Source organism: Petaurus breviceps, unplaced genomic scaffold, assembly GCF_028583685.1.
Source record: "Petaurus breviceps papuanus isolate PSGF00001 unplaced genomic scaffold, PetGlider_PUasm1.0 214, whole genome shotgun sequence".
Classification (NCBI taxonomy): Eukaryota; Metazoa; Chordata; class Mammalia; order Diprotodontia; family Petauridae; genus Petaurus; species Petaurus breviceps.
In genome coordinates, this window is record NW_027185863.1 from 12,086,993 (window position 1) to 12,105,689 (window position 18,697).

At 35.3% G+C, this 18,697-nt stretch overlaps 1 protein-coding gene across 1 annotated transcript in view; it reads left to right on the forward strand.

Moving 5' to 3' along the window:
• Positions 1 to 18,290, forward strand: part of TUBGCP3 (tubulin gamma complex component 3) — a 180,888-nt gene extending 162,598 nt beyond the window's left edge. The window contains exons 20-22 of the mRNA XM_069094097.1: positions 1,471 to 1,611; positions 7,262 to 7,378; positions 13,090 to 18,290. Of these exons, the coding sequence (XP_068950198.1) occupies positions 1,471 to 1,611; positions 7,262 to 7,378; positions 13,090 to 13,248 (417 nt within the window). The 3' untranslated portion in view covers positions 13,249 to 18,290. The remainder of the gene's footprint in view (positions 1 to 1,470; positions 1,612 to 7,261; positions 7,379 to 13,089) is intronic.
• The last annotated feature ends 407 nt before the right edge of the window (positions 18,291 to 18,697 follow it).

Sequence of the window (18,697 nt, forward strand, 5' to 3'; positions counted from 1 at the left end):
TTTTTTTTTTTTTTTTTTTTTTTTTTTTTTGCTGCTAACCTATACCTGCCCTCTTTCTCCCGTTCTGCTCGCTGGGGTGAGGGATGTAAAAGAAAAACAAAGCATTTGTAATAAATATGTATACAAGCAAAAACAAATTTCTTTATTGTCCATGTTAAAAAATGTATTTATTCGGTCTTTTACATCTTGACTACATAATCACAATGTCAGTAGGGGGGGGCGTAGCATGCTTCATTATCAGAAATTGATCATTGTGTTGATCCGAGTTAAGTCTTTCAAAGTTGCTTTTCTTTATACTGTTGTTACACGTTGCATTCTGATTCTCTTCAATCTATCATAAGAGATCTTACTTTTTACTTTGGATAAGAGACTTGATGCAAAGATCTTTAACCTGTTGCTTGTTTTTCTTCTGCTGTAGCCACAGTGGTTTTGTTTGTATAAAAAACTTTTAAACTATTGAATGAACTCTTATCTTATTCATGGTTGTGAAAGATATTTTTTCCCTTGCTCTTCAGATTTTCTTAGATACATGAAAGACATAAAAAATTCCTGTTTAGAACATAAGTTGGCATATGATGATCTATACATGATTTCTGCTAGACTGCTTTCTAGTTTTCCTAGCGATTTTTGTCAAAAAACCATGCCCCTATCCCAATATCTGGGCACTTTGGGTTAATCAAACACTAAGCTACTAGTGTTATTTGCTTCTGAATATTGTATACCTAATATGTTACACTGACCTCTCTGTTTTTTAGCTAGTACCAAATCATTTTGATGATTGCTGTTTTATAATATAGTTTAAGATCTAGTACTGCTAGGTCTCTTTCCTAATTTTTTCATTATTTCTCTTGAACTTCTATCCGTTTCTTCTTATATTTGAATTTCACTTTTTTTTCTATGTTAATAAAATAATCTTTTTTTTTTAGTTTGGTATAACAAGTTTCTGTTTCTAGTTGTGTGTGTGTGTTTTCCCAAACAGTTTGTATAATATTGGAATTAATTATTCTTTGGTTGATGGAATTTACTTGTCAGTTTATCTGGTTTTGGAGGTGTAACTTTGGGAGTTCATTTATGGCTTGTTTAATTTTTGTTGTTGATAAGAACTTATTTAAACCTAGTTCTTTTATTAATCTGAGTATTTTTATGTTTTTATACATATTCATTCATTTCATCTAAGTTATTCATTTTGTTGGCATGTAATTTGGCAGAATAGTTTCTGATATTTTCCTTTATTTCTTATTCGTTTAATAACCTTTTAATGTTTTGCTTGCAATTTTATTAATGTTTATTAATGTTTAAAATTTTATTAGAGGTTTTCTTGGTGATTTTCAAAATTATATAATAAATCCATTGGTTTGCCTTTTCTCTCTCTTTTGTTGATGTTGATATTTAAAAAAAGAGAAAAGAATACTGGCATATGTTGATCTTGCTAGTTGTAAAAATGAAATCTTAAATCTCTTAATTTCCCAGGTCCTTTTAAATCAACTTCGGGCTGTATTTGATCAAATTATTGAACTTCAGAATGCACAAGATGCAATAAACAGAGCTGCGTTGGAAGAGCTACAGAGGAGGCTGCAATTTGAGGAAAAGAAAAAACAAAATGAAATTGAGGTATGGTTTGAAATCACACTCTGTTCTTGAGGACGTTAGTGACTTGATTGGTATGGATACTGTCTATACTGATACAAATTGCAGCCCTTGATAGTTTCTGAGAGTTACTATGCCTGAAAAAGCTTTATGAGTGGACTTTGAAAATCGGAGCTTCATTCTAAAAGTCTTTGCCATAGTCATAAACAGGAATAAATCTGATGATATTCTTGCTAAAATTTTTGGTCACGGGATATTTAGATATCACATCAAAATATTGAATGTCTACTAAGTAGTGTGATTTTAAAGATTAAATTCATTGTCATTAAAATAAAGGCAAACAAACTCAAAACAGCTATAATTCATCCTATTTGCAATTCATCTTTGAGGAGTGGCTATGATATAAACTTTATATTTTTGCCATATAGCAGATAGAGAAATACAGGGTATATATATGATATTGAAACTTACTGTACTTATTACAGTGACCTGAATATCTTCCTTCTTCTCCCCCCAAAAGTGATGCCTTTGATAAGTCTAGGTTCTTGTAGCACCAATGCAATATTCACAGGACCTATATGTAGTGACCTACAGTTACTATAAATATACCTGCATGGTGCTTAATCACAAAATATAACAGATTCTCCATATAGAAGACAGAAGCAAAACATTTAGTCAGACACCAGAAAACCAAATCTCAACACCAGGAAATGGAATCCATCATAGCAACATAGAAGTTAATTACACTGCAGTGTAGCACATAGCCACACCATCCTTTAGCCTTCCCACAAATCAACACAAGACCAATATTTACTTACAAATCTGTCTCCCTCAGAAGCATTTTCTCCTCCCAACTGTCTAGCTTGCTCTGACTCTTAGCTTCCTATGGGCTCTGCTCCACCCTTCAGCAAATTCTTCCCATCACCGGCTTCATGTGATTACGTTCTGTCTGTTGGGGGCAGAGTATCTTTTCAAAGCAGGGAAGGTTTTCAAATTCCCTTAGGCTTATTAAGGGGTGGGGAAGATCTTCATATTCCCATTAAGGTAGCAGGTTCCCCACCCCTGCTCTAATCTATTATTCACCATAACAAAATGTTTTCCCAACCTAGAAGGGCAAAGTTATGCCACATCACATGTTAAGATCATCAGTTCACCAGTTACATTAGTCTTTAATTCCCTTGCCTCAAATGACAACATTTCAGTCCTTAAGTTGTCCATCTTCTTCCACTTTGATTCCCTATCACTTCACTTTTTCTCATTTTGGAAATCTAGGTATGCCTTTCTCACCCTTTCCAAACTCTAAGATTGGCAGTGTTTCTTTATCACCCTCTAATTGATAGGGATGCAGTCATATCTCTGTTCTTATGTTTAACTTCTTTGGGCCTTTCTACTTACTGTTAAATTATCTTACCTTTTTTCTTTCTTGTACTTTTTTTTTTCAGACTGTAGTAAATGCAGAAATTTGTTTTATATGACTTCATATTTGTAATGGACTTTTTATTTCTTACTTTCCAATGTGTGGTGAGAGGGAGAGAATCTGGAATTGAATATAAAATAAAAAAGAATGAATGTATTAACAAAATGAATGAAAAAGCACTTATAATATGCTAAGCATTGAGTAAAAGTTCAGCTTGTTTTATAGAATTGTTGGACCAATTAATAGATCTATCAACAGTAAATTTATGTGTTTGTCTTCCATCAGTGCTTCCACCATCATGTTTTCCCCATCCTTGCTAATTTTGATGAGTATAAGGAGATACCCTCTACTTGTTTTAATTTATATTTCTTTGGTTGTGATTTTGAGCATTTCTCACATGTTGTTGATAGTTTGCATTTCTTCTTTTGAAAATTGTTCATTTGACCCTTTGGGAGCATAGTAGCTTATTTTATTTCAGAGTAGATGGAAAATTACTCTTCTGAGAGTATAGTTGGATTTTTTTCAAGGGTTATACTTTGTAATGCATCTGATGATTTTAAGATTAGAGCCAGAAGTGACCTTAACAGTCACATAGTCTGATGCTTAGTCTTAAGTCTTTCTGATCCAAGTTTAATAAATAATTATTGAATTAACTTGACTCAAACCCATTTACTTTACTGATAAGAAAACTGAGGCCTAGACTTGTAAGGTGAGTCAACCAGTATCACATAGGCAGTAAATACAGGGGTGGAATTAAACCCAAATCCTCAGAATCAAGATCCTCTGATCTTTCAAGTATACCATAGTCCTAATGGACTAAAATCAGATAGAACTTAGTTAAAATTTTACAGGAAAAGAATATTGTCAAATTGATATCAAACTTAATGAATTTGCTGATTTCATAAGATTAACAAAGTTATAATTACTTACTGTTCACACAGAGTGCTACCATAATAGTTAATAACATGTCTTGTTGAAGTGCCTTACTAAATATTATAGCACTAACATGCTATAATATAATTATAAATTACCTTTATAAATAGGTTTATAATTTTTGCATATTGACATGCATTAGACTCAATTTGGTGGCTTCCTCCAACATTTTCAGGTTGCATACCTGAAGTAAAGGAGAATGCAGATTTCTGATAAAAATGTAAATTCATCAGGATTTCATATTCTATATGTCTGCTTCACTTGGGCAGTCTTTTCTGGTAAGGTGTCACTACAATTACAAGAATAACATAAACTAACTTAAGTTCAGTATTGTGGTGCTAGTATTATACTCTGGAGATATTTGAAACAAGAAAAAATGCCTTGAAGAACTTAGGAAGAAGACTCCTTCCAGTTAGTATAGGCCTGGTGACATTTAACCCAAAAGCCGCTACTGGAAGTCAGAATTAGGGTAGTGAATTTAGGCATAAAAAGAAGAAAATATGCTGGAACAAAATATAATTTAAAAGAATTATCTCTGAGTTTTTAGATTTTTACCCTAGCTTTTTTATTATGAAGGAAAATTCCTACTTGCCTTTTAAAGTATTCCATACCCACAGTAAAGAAAGGAGGCCAAACTTAGTCATTGTAGTATTTATCATTTGTTTTTAGGTTTTTTAAAAGAATAAATTAGTTGGAAGTAACAGTTAACACTGTTGAAAGGACATGGTTAGGAGTCAGCACATATCATGGAAAGAGCAGTAGTTCTGGTGTCAGAGGTCCTAGTTTTATAACCACTCTTACGATGTGTATAACCTTAAGGTTTCCTGTTAGGGGTCCTGCTATCTCCTTCAGCAGCTCATTCCTCTTTAGGAGAACTGCAGCTGTTAGTTTTTCATTACATTGAGCCAAAATCTGTCACAACCCCAACTGCTGACTGACTGCTGCAGGTGGATAGGTAAGTTCAAGAGTTTTATCAAAAGTAAAATCTCTCAGACCACCATCATTCAGAAGAGCAACCCTTGTGGGGAAATGGAGAACTTTTCTAGTCACCACTGTCACTTACTACTGATCAGCCACCCATGCCGGGGCTGTCTGGGGCGCTGCCCATGCTGGGGCTGCCTGGGGTGCCCCTTCAGGGAGGACTAGCACCTCTGGTATGAGGACTTTCTGAGTCCTTTTCAGGGCTGTTCATCCACACCCTGAATATCTGCCTGAAACTTAGCTGTGACTCCAAGAAGTTGTAGCACAACTAGTGGCTATACCTTGGCACACAGTTTAAACCAGATTGAGAGTAACTGACAGGCCTCAGACCTGTCAGTGAGTTAGGGAGGTATCTACCCCAGCAGAATGGATGGATGAAAACAATTTATTCCAGTGTTCATGAAGGCAGCTAAAGCAGGCCTTAATAAAAGGATTTGTTTTGTAAAATTTGGATTCAGTCAAAAGGCTGTACCCAGTGACCTAGAAGGCCACACGTACCTTTGAAACTGCAGGTTCCTCACCCCTGCACTATGTAGTACTCAGAGCTTGATCAGACATCAAAGATACCAAGGTCATCCTTGGTCTCTGTCCCATCTCAGCACATCACCAGTTATCTTGTCTTTTGTCCTGCCACTGGCATTTGATGACTGCAGCAGTGAGCCTGACAACTGTGTATAACTCTACCTCAATTAAATTCAGTTCAAGTCAAGAAATTGCCCATGATGTCATTGGTCTTCTTTGAAAATGAAGGATGAACAACAGCTGGGGCAGGTAAGCCAGTCTAGTTAAAGCATACATCATGGAGAGAAAGGAGATAACATGTACCAAGTGGGTCAAAACCAGCACCAAGACTTTTACTATCATCTCTTGCCTAAAATCCTGGAGCTCCCTAAGAGCTCCAGAAATAACGGCATGTCTCAGACTATTAGCTTTGTTTTTAGTACTGTTTGCATAACTGTCATCGCGGGGTATGACTCCTGTGGAGAAAAGGCCCACTATCACAGCCACTGCCAGTTCTAACTGCTGATCAACTATCAGAGAAGGTCAGGTAAGCCTAAAAGGCTAAGGAATAGAAATGCTTTCCCTCCCCTCAAAGCACCCCCAGCACTAAGCCTGCTTCCAGCTCACCCCCTCCAGCTGTCCTGCAGGAGAAACAGCCTTTGTGGAGATGTGACCTGTGCCATCCATGGCCCCAGCCTACTCAGCAGCCAGATAACCTGAATACCCAGAAAAGAAAGGTTTTACCCCCAAAGTCCCTGTTGTGTCATATGGTTTAACGTCAGAAACAAGTATGATTTCATTAATAGAGATGACACTAAAGAAGACACATAACCTGCTTTGTTACTGTACCCGAAGGGTTCCTAGACCTTTCCATTTTTCCTAAAGCGGAAGCCTACTATATATGTTGCAGGGTTTTTTTTATTTTTAAAGCAATCGGGGTTAAGTAACTTGCTCAAGGTGACACGGCCAGTTATTTTTGGGTGTGGTGCTGAGTATCTGAGCCCAGATTTGATCCCCAGGTCATCCCGACACTGGAACCAGTGCTCTTACTCGCTGAGCCACCTGGCCACCCCTAGTTGCAGGGTTTTTCACAGCACTTTCTTTGCACATTGTAGTACTTAATAAATGCTTTTTCATTCACTCATTCATTGAACTTCCTTTAACCTCTTTTTCTTCATCTATAACATTTGAGTATTAGACCAAGATGCCCTTTAATGTCCCATCCAGCTTTAAGAAGTTAGTAATTGGGTATACTGTGGTATTGTAGAGTAATTTAATTTTTTTTAAGATAGCATAACAGAATACATCCAAATGACTGCTTCAAAGTAATGTTACCTTGGGGGAAGATGATACATATAGACTTGTTTCAATGATACTATCATAGCGCAAAACATCTGAGACCTCCTCTTCTGAGAATGCCTTTAAAGTCTCTAATACATATTTTTAATTATCTTCAATGTGAGATGTCATCACCTTTAAAGACATTTGGTTTTGGAAAAAATGTCATTCATAGAGGCAGAACTGGTTAATAATGAAATTGAATAATGGTTTTCGTTATAAACAAGGTATGACTGACCATAAAGGGGGGTTTTTGTATGGCTAATAAAAACTGGCTATAATAGCAAGAGTTCTAAAATTATTTTGAATACTGGCATTATTATTGGAGTAAGTCACTGCTTGGACAGGCAAATTCTTATTTGTTAGAATGTTTAAAATAATATGAGCCTTAACACATTGTGTTCATATCTTATGTAATTTCAACATTGTTAAGAATGTGGTTTTTCTTTTTAAACTTGACATCATTAAAATTTTCAATGGAATTTGGAATGTTGTATTTTACAGGGTCAGTGGGGAATCACAGCAGCAGAGGAAGAAGAAGAAGAAAAGAGGATTAGAGAATTTGAAGAATCTATACCAAAAATGTGTTCCCAGTTGCGAATATTGACACATTTTTACCAGGTATGTGACACAGTAGTAGCAAAGAATTATTTCCATTTGTTGCTGTGTAGCAAATATTTGATTGTTAAAATTCATCTTCAAAACAAGCTATTCCAACAGAATCTAGTTTATTAATCTATCTTTAAAGAGAGTTGCTCATGCCAGATCTTGCTTTGATTCTTTAAAGTCAGTCAACAGTTGCTGACCACAAAAAACTCATTTCAGAGACAAAAATGAGAAGTGACCTTTATGCCAGTTTATTTTATTTAACTCTCTCTTTCCTATTTTGTCCTATTTTGCATTTTTGTTGCAAAAAATATGAAGATGTTAATGACCACATGTAATTATAATCATGTGTGTAGTGCAAAATTATTTTTAAAATATAGGTGGCTTTTGTATAAAGTGTCTATAAGCTACTTCTATACATAATTTATTTTTAATATGAATTTCAAAATGTATACCTGCTGTTTAACTCCATATTACTAATTAAAATAAGCAACACAATTGTAAAGGAGTTAATATAGTGAGTAATTTGCAATTTTTAAAAAAGTCTTACATACTCATTTTTAAAAGGAACTATGATGGTCCTGTTTACCATTACACATTTCCATGATGGATTTAATAGATTTTTTAAAAAAGTAATCTTAATCAGTATAATCCCAATTGCACTCAAATTACAGTCTTAATCTTCTTTGTAAATCATTACCATTCATAAGTCTCTTTCCTTCACAGAAAGGAAACTCTTTCTGTTCTCTTTGTAGGAGATCTTGAAATAGTAGTGTGTCAGCAGCTATTTGTCATTCAGTGTTTCATAAATGAGTGCACACCCAGAGTCCCATACCTGTGGAAAAGAAAAATTATTCAAATTTACTTTTAATGAGCTTCACATATCATTTTATTTTAAATTCATCACTCAAAAGGAAATCATTTTCTACATTTTTAGCAAAAATATTCCACAGGAAAAATTTTAATTTTCTTTCTTGCCTTTTCCCTTCCTCATCACACACATGATATGTCTGACTATATTTTTATATATGGCAATCATTGACTTGAAAATAGTTTACTTGTATTATAATTTGTATGTTTGGAGCTCTCAATGTTTTTTTCTTTACCATAGGAATAAGTCTATAAATGGGTGTTAGCTTTTTAAACCTGATTACAAAAATATGTTTATCCCATAATAATAGTTATGTTTTTATATTGTAATAAAATATTGTAAAAATAATGTAAAGTAAAATTCAAGGATTCTATGAACTGTGGTTCTATAATGCTATAAAACTCAACTACCATGTATAGTTGTAGAAATACACATTTGGAACTTCATTTTAGAGGACCAGGAACACATTTTTCTCCATCCAGCAGTGGTTGTGGGGATCCCTTTTTCTCCATCTATAAGATAAATGGAAACAGGGACTCCTCCCACACTTAGTTATTCTTGGTTGCTCTCTGTGGCTTCTAGTGGTTCTAACAAGGTGAGACGGGGTGTTGTGTTGTTTACAGGAATCTGGGGGTGAGTTTAAGGAAGAGGACTGAGAAAAGATTTATCATTATCTATTGAATTCAAGAAGTGGCACAACCTAACTTTGAAATCATCTAGAATAGGCTCTCACTGTTCTCTTTCACACAGCCTATATTATAGTTTGGGGGTTTCTAATTTTTTCTGTTTGTGTATTCCTATCAGAAAAAAATTTTGAGCACACATGCCTAGTATATGCACACTTACTTATTTATAAATTATTTCCATGTTTTCTTGTATGAATAATTACATACATTATAAAACTCAGATTAAAATAGTCATTTAAAAAGGATGAGATAAAGATAAAGTAATTGATCCTGAAGTCAGAAAGGCTCTACTGGGATTTTATGAGTAGGGGAGTGACATGGTCAGGCCTGTACTTTAAGAGAATCATATTGGGAGCCATGTGGAGGATGGATTGAAATGGGAAGAGACTTGAAGCAGGGAGAGTCATCATAAGGCTGTTACAATAGTCTTAAGTGTGAGAGGCCACTAGTTTCTGAACTAGGGTCATAGCTATGTGAGTAAAGAAAAGGAGAGAGATGTGAAAATGAAAAATGAAAGAAAAAAAACATGCTAAAGATTTGAAAGTTGGAAAAACCAAGATTTGTCAACTTTTGGATATGTGAGGTAAAGAGAATGAGGCATAGAAGACAGCACTGAAGTTGTAGGAATTTAGATGACTAGAAAGATGGTAGTGCCCTTCATGGTAATAGAGAAGTTTGGAAGATGGGTATGTTTGGGAGCAGGGTAGCAGTGGTGGTGGAAGATAATTCAGTGATAACTGTGATTCAGATTACAATTCAAGTGTATCTGCTCATCCCATAAAACTTTCTGTCCTACACAGAATGAAAACGGGGTAGGGAGAGTTCTTACTAATTTGTCCCTGCCTTTTTGTGCAGAACCTTTCTTGTAGGCGGACTACCACCACTATGATGTGATCTGGGGAATGGAGCAGGGACAGATTTTTCCCAATGATACCCGTAGTTATTAGTAGTGTAGCTTATAACCTCCCTGAAAATTATTTTTAATGAATTATAAGTGAAGTTATCTCAGAAGGGGGAGATTGTCCATAGTAGAGGATGTAGTGGAGAGAGGGTTGTTAGGTGTGGTTGTATTGGATTAAAACCCCATGATTAGGGACGTCCAGGTAGCACAGCGAGTAAGAGCATCGGCTCCAGTGTCAGGATGACCTGGAGATCAAATCTCGGGCTCAGACACTTAGCACCCACTCAGAAAACACTTGGCTGTGTAACCTTGAGCAAGTTACTTAACCCCGATTGCTTTAAAAAAAAAAAAAACCCATGATTGACTTTTGCAGGAGACTATTGCTCCATCCTCTGACTGGCTAATCATTTATTCCTTATTATTAACCCACTGCCCCCTGGGGCAATGATATGACCCTCTAAGGAGTCTCATCTCCACCTCTCTACAACTAGATACCTTATAATTTCTGCATTTTTGTTCATGCTATTTATTCTCTCTGCCTGAAATGATCTCCCCTCCCCGCCTTTCACTTGCTCCATCTGTTCTTCAGGGCTCTGTTCAAGTGCATCTTGGAACTTCCCTTCCCAAACTAGTTGTAGAAAGTAATTCTTCTCTGCTCTTAACTGTTATAACTGTTTTCCTCCTTTACTGAACTTAGTACATTATACTTTCATTCAGCAAACCTTTATTAAGCGCCCTGACAGTGCTGGGAATGGAAGACAGAAAGAAGCACTGTCCCTAACGTCAAGGAGTTTACCTGCTGCTGGGTGGGGGACATAACATGCACTAAAGGATAAAGGTGAAATGCGTGTGAGTAACATGGGGAGAGAGGAGGCGAATAAGCACTCAGTAAGCCTCTGCTATGAGCCAGGCACTACACTAAGTACTTTACAGATACTACTTGATTTGATCCTCACAACAACCCTGAGAGGTAGTTAACAAAGGGGAAATTGGAATGACCTTGAGTAAGAAAGAGGTGACATGTGAGGTGACTTTCGAAGAAGCGGGTGGGGGGAGATGTCTAGACAAAGGTACAAAAGTAGGGGATTGGTTCTCAAGTAGAGGAAACAGTAAACAGACCTGTTTGGCCAGAACTAGAGTGTGTTATGGTCTGGAGAACACAGTAAATCTTGAAAGGTCAAGTACCAAACAGAGAAGTTTGAATTTTTATTCTGGAGACAACACTGAAGTTTCTTGAGCAGTGTAGTGTCATGCTTTAGGCATGACACATGTCAATTGAGCTTTAGAAATATCAATTTGATAGTTATGTGGAATATGGATTGGAGAGGAGAAATAAGGCAGAGAGACTAGTTAAGAGGCTATTACAGTAGTCCTGGTGAGAGCTTGTAAGGCTATACAATCTTGGTTAGTTTTGGATTGAATGGAGAGGAGGAGATAGATTTGAGAATGTTTTGGAGTTAGAATGGACCAAATTTGATAACTGATAGGATATGGGTTTTGAAGAAGAATGAAGTGTTGAGGAGGACTGGAAGGAAGGTGGTGGTGGCTTTGATGGATTTTCTCCTGCTAGCATATAAATTCCATGCAGATAGAGATCATGCCTCATTCATTTTATCTCTCTGTGCTTCCTTTTTATTTACAAATAGTAAGTAGTTAGGTGCTCAATAAATATTTGTTGAATGAATAAATGAATATATGTGTGTACATAGTGATGGTACATGTATTACCTCATTTTTTTTTTCTTTTTGGAGGGGGGAGGGCTGGGCAATAGGGGTTAAGTGACTTGCCCAAGGTCACAGGCTCGCAAGTGTTAAGTGTCTGAGGCCGGATCAGAATTCAGGTTGTCCTGACTCCAGGGCCAATTCTCTATTCACAGGGCCAATGCTCTATTCTCTGCGCCACCTAGCCACCCCATTTTAGGTTAGTTTTACCTATACACATTGATAGCTTTGTGAATGTCCTAAAATACTGTTTTATCTCCAATACTTATTTTTCAAATCAGAATAGAAGAGGATCGGTCAAATTTTAAAGAGCTAAGATTAATATAGATTTCAGCAGTGTGTCCATGTCCATTCTTTTTTCAGATGACATTTATCCTTAGGGAAATCAAAGAAACATATTAGGGCAACAAATCATGCCCTAGGCAGATAGGTGTCCATTAGTTTATTAGTCTTCATGATATTTGGAGATTTCTTAAGTACCTCTTTATTCCATAAAAAAGTTATGGTGATAATAGAAATCTAAAATTTGACAAGCTTCACATCCTATTAATTCTATAGTCTTTTTAATGTTAATGTTTAATGCTTGCTTTCCCTCTTTTTCAAGGATTTAGGTTTAGTTCTAAATTGACAGTGTCTTTCATGTAGTATATACTGAATAAATATTCATTGAATGGATATGTATAATTGATTAAAAGTGATTATACATGTAATTTGAAGTGAATTGTTTGGTATATATTTTTTTTATTAGTTCCTTTACTCATTTGAAATACTCTCTTTATAGTTTTATTATTAGTGAAGAAGTGGAATTTAAAATTTTACTCCAGCACCTCATTGTAGTAAGGAGATGATGCTGGGTTCTCTCAGACAATTCTGGCAAAGTGCTTGCTTTGGCAGATTTTACCATGTTGGAAACATTTTGAATACAGACCCAATGACAGTTCACACATCTTTTGTCTATGGACAAGTCTAGCTAATTTTGGAGACACATACCACTAATTTGACTGAAGAGTGGTGAATTTTTTGACTATCAGTTCTGGAAGAGTAAATCAATTTTGTGAGAGTTGCATTGGTAGAAGAAATACTCATCCTATGAAAAGTCACACATTCTTGAAATACTGAAATAAGTATAGTAGCTTCTTAAGTATTCATTCATTGAATATTTGCTAAGCTCCAGCTATGTGCAATAAATTACTTCAGTGAACCTCCTATGAGTTTTTTTTTTTAAATTCTCTTCAGAATTTTAGATTTAACTCTAAAGAACCACAAAGTTGTATTGTGTTTTGCTTCATTACCTTACTCATTGTTACTGCTGTTGAATTTAAGGTGAGGAAGGAACAAAATAGTTAATTTTCTGAAATGCTTTTTTCCCATAGTTAACTTTCAGGATACAAAAGCTTTGGTATATTTTGGTTCTATTTGATCTGGAATCTAAGCCAAGGAAAAAAAAGGATTGCAACTTTGGACATAAATTTTGAGGATTGTCAAGCCTTTTTCTTGTTTTGTCTTTGTTTTCCTTTTTAACTGAATCTTTCTTACTTTTCCTCTAGGGTATTGTACAGCAGTTTTTGGTGTTACTGACAACAAGTTCTGATGAGAGTCTTCGGTTTCTTAGCTTTAGATTGGACTTCAATGAACATTATAAAGCAAGAGAGCCAAGACTTCGAATGTCTTTGGGCACTAGAGGGCGCCGTAGTTCCCATATGTGAACAAATTCCAAAACCGGCTATTGAATCTATAAAGGATGTTGAATATTTGATTGGACATAAAGTTCCACACTTAGGAATGAAAACCAAATGGCTTGCAGCTCTGTCTGCCCATAAGTACTTCAGACATGTGAATGTGTGGCATCATGGTAGAAATACAAAAAGCAAATCTTGTTTATACATTGAAATTAAATATATTTGTTATATTACTAAGTTAAATAGATTGGTTTGCACTATTCCAAATTATTTTTTTGAAACTTCATATTTAAAGAATGTCATGTTTGGTTGGAGTTTTCTAAGCTCTATACCTTTATTTATATTCATCATTTCAAAAATCACAATTTCTTTTAGAGAAAGCAGGTATTGAGCTAAGATGTGATGTCATTAACTTTTTTAAAGCATCCTCTTTAGAGACAGTTTTTGTTAATAAATCAATCAAAACCTGAAATATTGTCCTTACCAAGAAAATACATGGAGTGTTTTATTATACTGATTTTAATGTTGTAATGTACTTGCCTGTGTGAGAACCTTTGTATCTTGATACATTAACTTTACATACATTTGTTTTCTTTCTTGCTTCAAGGTTTACATTTTTATATTTGATTTACTATTTCAGGTAACTTCTAAAAGTCATATGCAAAAATATAGAAAAATACTAATAGAATAAACATAAAACAAACATACATAAATAATTTAAGTTTAGATTTCAAAATTGTCAGATGAAGTTATGTGTAAATATAGATAGATGTGATTGAAACATTTTGTGTTAAAAATTCTGATGTGTATTAGAAAGAAATTGATTCATATAATGAACATATCCTTTTGGCTTGGCTATTTTTTCATTGTAAATATTTATATATTACTGTTAGAGAGATTTTTTTGGTAAAAATATCATTATATCAAGTCATTTTAAGTCTCCATTTATTATGTTCCATACATAAAAGTTTAGGAAAATTAAAATACAATTATCTTTGAAATATATTGTCTATTTCTTGACTACCTTGGAAAGAATTATACTTTATGTGAAGAACAGAGAGAGTTAGGTTTAAAATGTTACACTATCTGTTATTATTCGTTCTCCAAAGTCAGGAAATGAGATCTTATGGTGGTACTTAATATGTAGAAAGAAGAATGAAATTCAGCAGTTTCTTCCTTAGAATCCCATTTCTTTGTTCTCATCTTATCTATTCTAAATTCCTTGCAATTAGAAATTTGAATTAGAGAATGAAACATCACAATTATTGGCAATGCAGAAGTAAATTCTCAATGAAGTTCAGAGTTCTTAATAGTTTAAATATGAAGACATGATAATTTTAATTTGATAATATTTTTAAAAAATAGCATAGAGGGGGTGGCAAGGTGGTACAGTGAATAGAGCATCGGTGCTGGAGTCAGGAGAACCCGAGTTCAAATCTGGCCTCAGACACTAGCCATGTGACCTTGGGCAAGTCACTTAACCCCAATTGCCCTGCCTTCCCCCCTCCAAAAAGCAAATAATAATAATGAAAGCATAGAGAGTTGAATTATTTAATCCACCAAAACATGAATAATTTATAAATATAGTGCCACATATTGCTATTGAATCTTCCAAATCTTGACCCTTTTTAACCAGTTCAGCTTTGTACTGTTCCATACGGTTGAACTCCTTTACCCCATTGTCCTACAATTCTTGTTCATTCTTTTTGAACTCCAGCACTAGATGATTTCTACCATCTGCCCTCTCCCCTAATACTTCCATTGCTGCAGAACATTACAGTTGGAAACCATACAATGGTCCATCGTAAATTTCTTATCCAGTTTCAACTGGGCCTTCACTACTTCCTTTCAGTCCTTTTATTCTTCCTTTTCTGACACTGTCATACTCTCCACAGGAGCCAATACAAGTTTTTTCTCCTGGAGTTACCAGTATTTCTCTCTCCTTCTTAGAAGAGGACTTCACCTCATACTTCAGTGGAAAAATTGAGGCGATCCAGTAAGAGCTCCCTTGCCACTCTTCAAATCACTTCAACAATCATCTTTTGTCTCCTTTTTTTGGTCTACTCTAGGAGAATCTCCTTATCAACATCAACTCCAACGCTTATACTTGTGTCCTTGACCCCATGCCTCCTCCTGTTTTTGTCTTTAATCATCCTCTCTTCCCTAATTTTCTTTTTCCTTAAGAAAATTATTATTTTTTTTTGTTTTGACATTGCCTTTATCTCCCCTTTTCCCTTTCCCCACCAGAGACCCATACCTTACAACAACAACAAAAATATTTAAAAAGAGGAAAATTGAGCAAAACTAGTCAACAAATAAGTTGAACAGAAATGATCAGTGTTCCATGTCTTTGAATCCCCAACCCTGCCAAAGAATTGAGAAAGGTGTCTTCTCATAGCTCTTGTTTGTTGCCAAACTTGGTTCTTATGATTTCACAGCATTCAAGTTAGAGTGAATTATGGTTCTTTTTCCATTTATATTGTTATAACCTTGTATTTTGTATTTATGACTCTACTTCATTCACCATCAGTTCATCTAAGTCCATGCTTTTCTGTGTACTTCACATCTGCCACTTCTTAAAGCACGGTAATATTCCATTGCATTCCTGTTTGAAAATTTGTGAAGCCATTTAAAAAACTCTGGGCATCTATTTTGTTTATGGTTCTGTGCCATTTTGGCATACATGAACCATTTTTGTCAATGACTTCCTTGTTCCCCCCAGATTTTCAATCTCTTCTTATAAACTTATTGCTTTCCCATTGCATACAAACATAATCAAATGTTCCTCATATTAAAAACATTTTTTCTTTGTACCTACCATTCCCTTTAACTTCTCATCCTATGTCTTCTCTCTTTTACCACCATATTCCTACAAAAAAACCTGTCTACATTCATTATAGCCCCTTGTTACCTCCTACACCCCGGCCTCTGGCAATTTGGCTTCCAACCTCATCACTTAACTAAATCTGCTCCTGATACTTGCACCTTTGCAGCACCAAATGAAATGGGAGATCGCTGAATGAATGAAGAATCATGGACCAGGTGGGGATTGCATTCATATGTTTATTGCATGCCAAGCAATCTCAAATCAGCATCTGAGGGTTAGGGTTTATATACTGTTGCTGAAGCACTTACATCATACTTTCTCATGAGGAACCTAACTTGCAACTTTGCAAGTGGCTTCTCCTGTGGGATGCTTCCTTGCTTTCTTATGCATCACTGCTTTATAGTGCTCAAGAGTTTCAGGAAGGGCCAGAATGTTCTGAGCCTACCTTGCAGGGAGGGAAGATTAGCAAGGGGTGGGGTGGAGTGGGGAGGTGAGTCAACTTTCTGAGATATTTTGGCCCAGGCTAATAGGAACAAGGCTCAAGGGGGTCTTTGGCCTGGATTTGCACCCTTGGCAGACCCCTCTGAGCTAACCCTCAACAGTTCACCCTACATGCTCCAAAGTCACAATGATCTCTTTTTGTTCTAATGGCCTTTCCTGCTTAATCTCTGTATAACATTTAATACTCTTGACCACTCCCTCTTTGATGCTCTCTGTCTAATCCTTCTTAGTCTCCTTTGCAGAATTATCATCCATATCCTACTGTCTTTGCTTTGATACATTCCAGATTTATGCCCTGGTCTCTTATTTTCTTCACTCACTTTCTCCAAGTAATTTCATAAGTTTTCATAGATTCCTCTATCTTCTCTGTATAGATGACTCCCAAATCAACACATCTGTTCCTCATCTCTCTGCATTCCATTTTCACATTGCCATCTGTTTATTGGATAGACTTATCTTGAATTCTACTGCATCTTAAAATAAATAGATCCCAGACCAAAGTCATTGTGTTTCCCTTTGAATCCACCCTAACTTGTCATTCTGTTTCCCATTGAACCCACCCTAATAACACTTCCTTATTTCTATCAAGTGCAACATCATTCTTCAGGGAACCCACAATTGCAATCTAGGAATCATCCTCAATTTTTCACTCTATTAAACCAGTTGCCAAACCTCCTGAATTCTACATCTGCATGTGTTGTTTTTGCACCACAAATACCCTAATTCAGACCCTCATCACCTCTGATCTGGATTATAACAGTACATTGTTAATTGGTCTCCTTGTATCCAGGATCTCCCCTCTTCAATTCATTCTCCTTCCTTCCAAATTAAAATTCCTAAAGTAGGGTCTGACCATGTAACTTTTCTGTTTTAGTGGCTCCCCATTGCCTTTCAGATAAAGTATAAACACTGTCATTTAATAATATTAATAATCTAGATCCTGCATTTCTTTCCAGGATGATTACATGTTACTTTCCTTCATACATTTTGTACTCTACCCAAGTGTAGCTACTTGCTGTTGCCTGCATAGCATTCCGTCTGCTGTCTCCATAGCTTTGCGCAGACTACCCAGTGCCTAGAATTTGCTCCTTAATTTCTGCCTCTTAGAATCTCTCTTTTCAAAACTTGGATCTTGTTAGTCCTGCCACCACCCCATTCCAACAAAACAATAACAGAACACCTTTGTATTTATTTTTCTTGTATTTATCTGTGAATGTTGTATTCCTCCAGTAGAATGTAAACTCCCCAAAGGTGAGAATTACCTTTATTTTTGTCTGTATATCCCTAGTACCTAGCCACAGTGATTGCTACTATTAGACACTTAATAAATGCAAGATGATTGATTGACATAAGTTAAGACTTAAGGCATCTATGCTTTTTTTTTTTAAGTTCTTTAAAAGCTGTTAGATACTCCCTTTTGTGATAAAAAAAAAAAAATTAGCATAGACTTCAGTGACATTGGCCAGTATTGCCTGTCATTAGTTGTCACATACTCCTTCATGTTGATGGACTAAGACTGTTTGTAAGGTCTCATTCAATGAAAATTAAACAAGGTGCTACATAGAAAAGATGCCATTAAGTTGCTTTATAAACTCACTTGATTTCCATTAGCTCCCTTTCAATTTATTTTTAGGCCCTGGGCCTTTGGACCAATACATAATCTCATGAATGATTTTATGAGTAAAAATAAAAATGTAAAATGTATTCATATGTTTAACTAAACTGGACTATATTCCTAGAATCTAATGGTGAGTTTTATTTCAACATTCCAAAATCGTGCATTCACAAAAATGAAAGAAATAAGAAACCCTAGGAATTTACTTTATACTTAAACATTATTTATTGTTTCAATTATCAGGGACAAATTTGTAAATATTATAGAATTATTTTTATATGTTGAGTTCATATGTATCGTTTTTGTATCATTCAAAATTTGTTTATGTATTTCCCACTATGCAAATTTGAAAGTAATTAAAATTGAACTAATTTATGTTATGAACCATTAGAAACTAAATTTAAACGCTATTTAGTCAGGTCTAACTCATTGTGACCCTATAGACCCTAACTCACCAATACTGTTCATGGAGTTTTCTTGGCAAAAATAATGCAGTGGTTTCCAATTTCCTTCTCCAGTAGATTGAGGCAAAC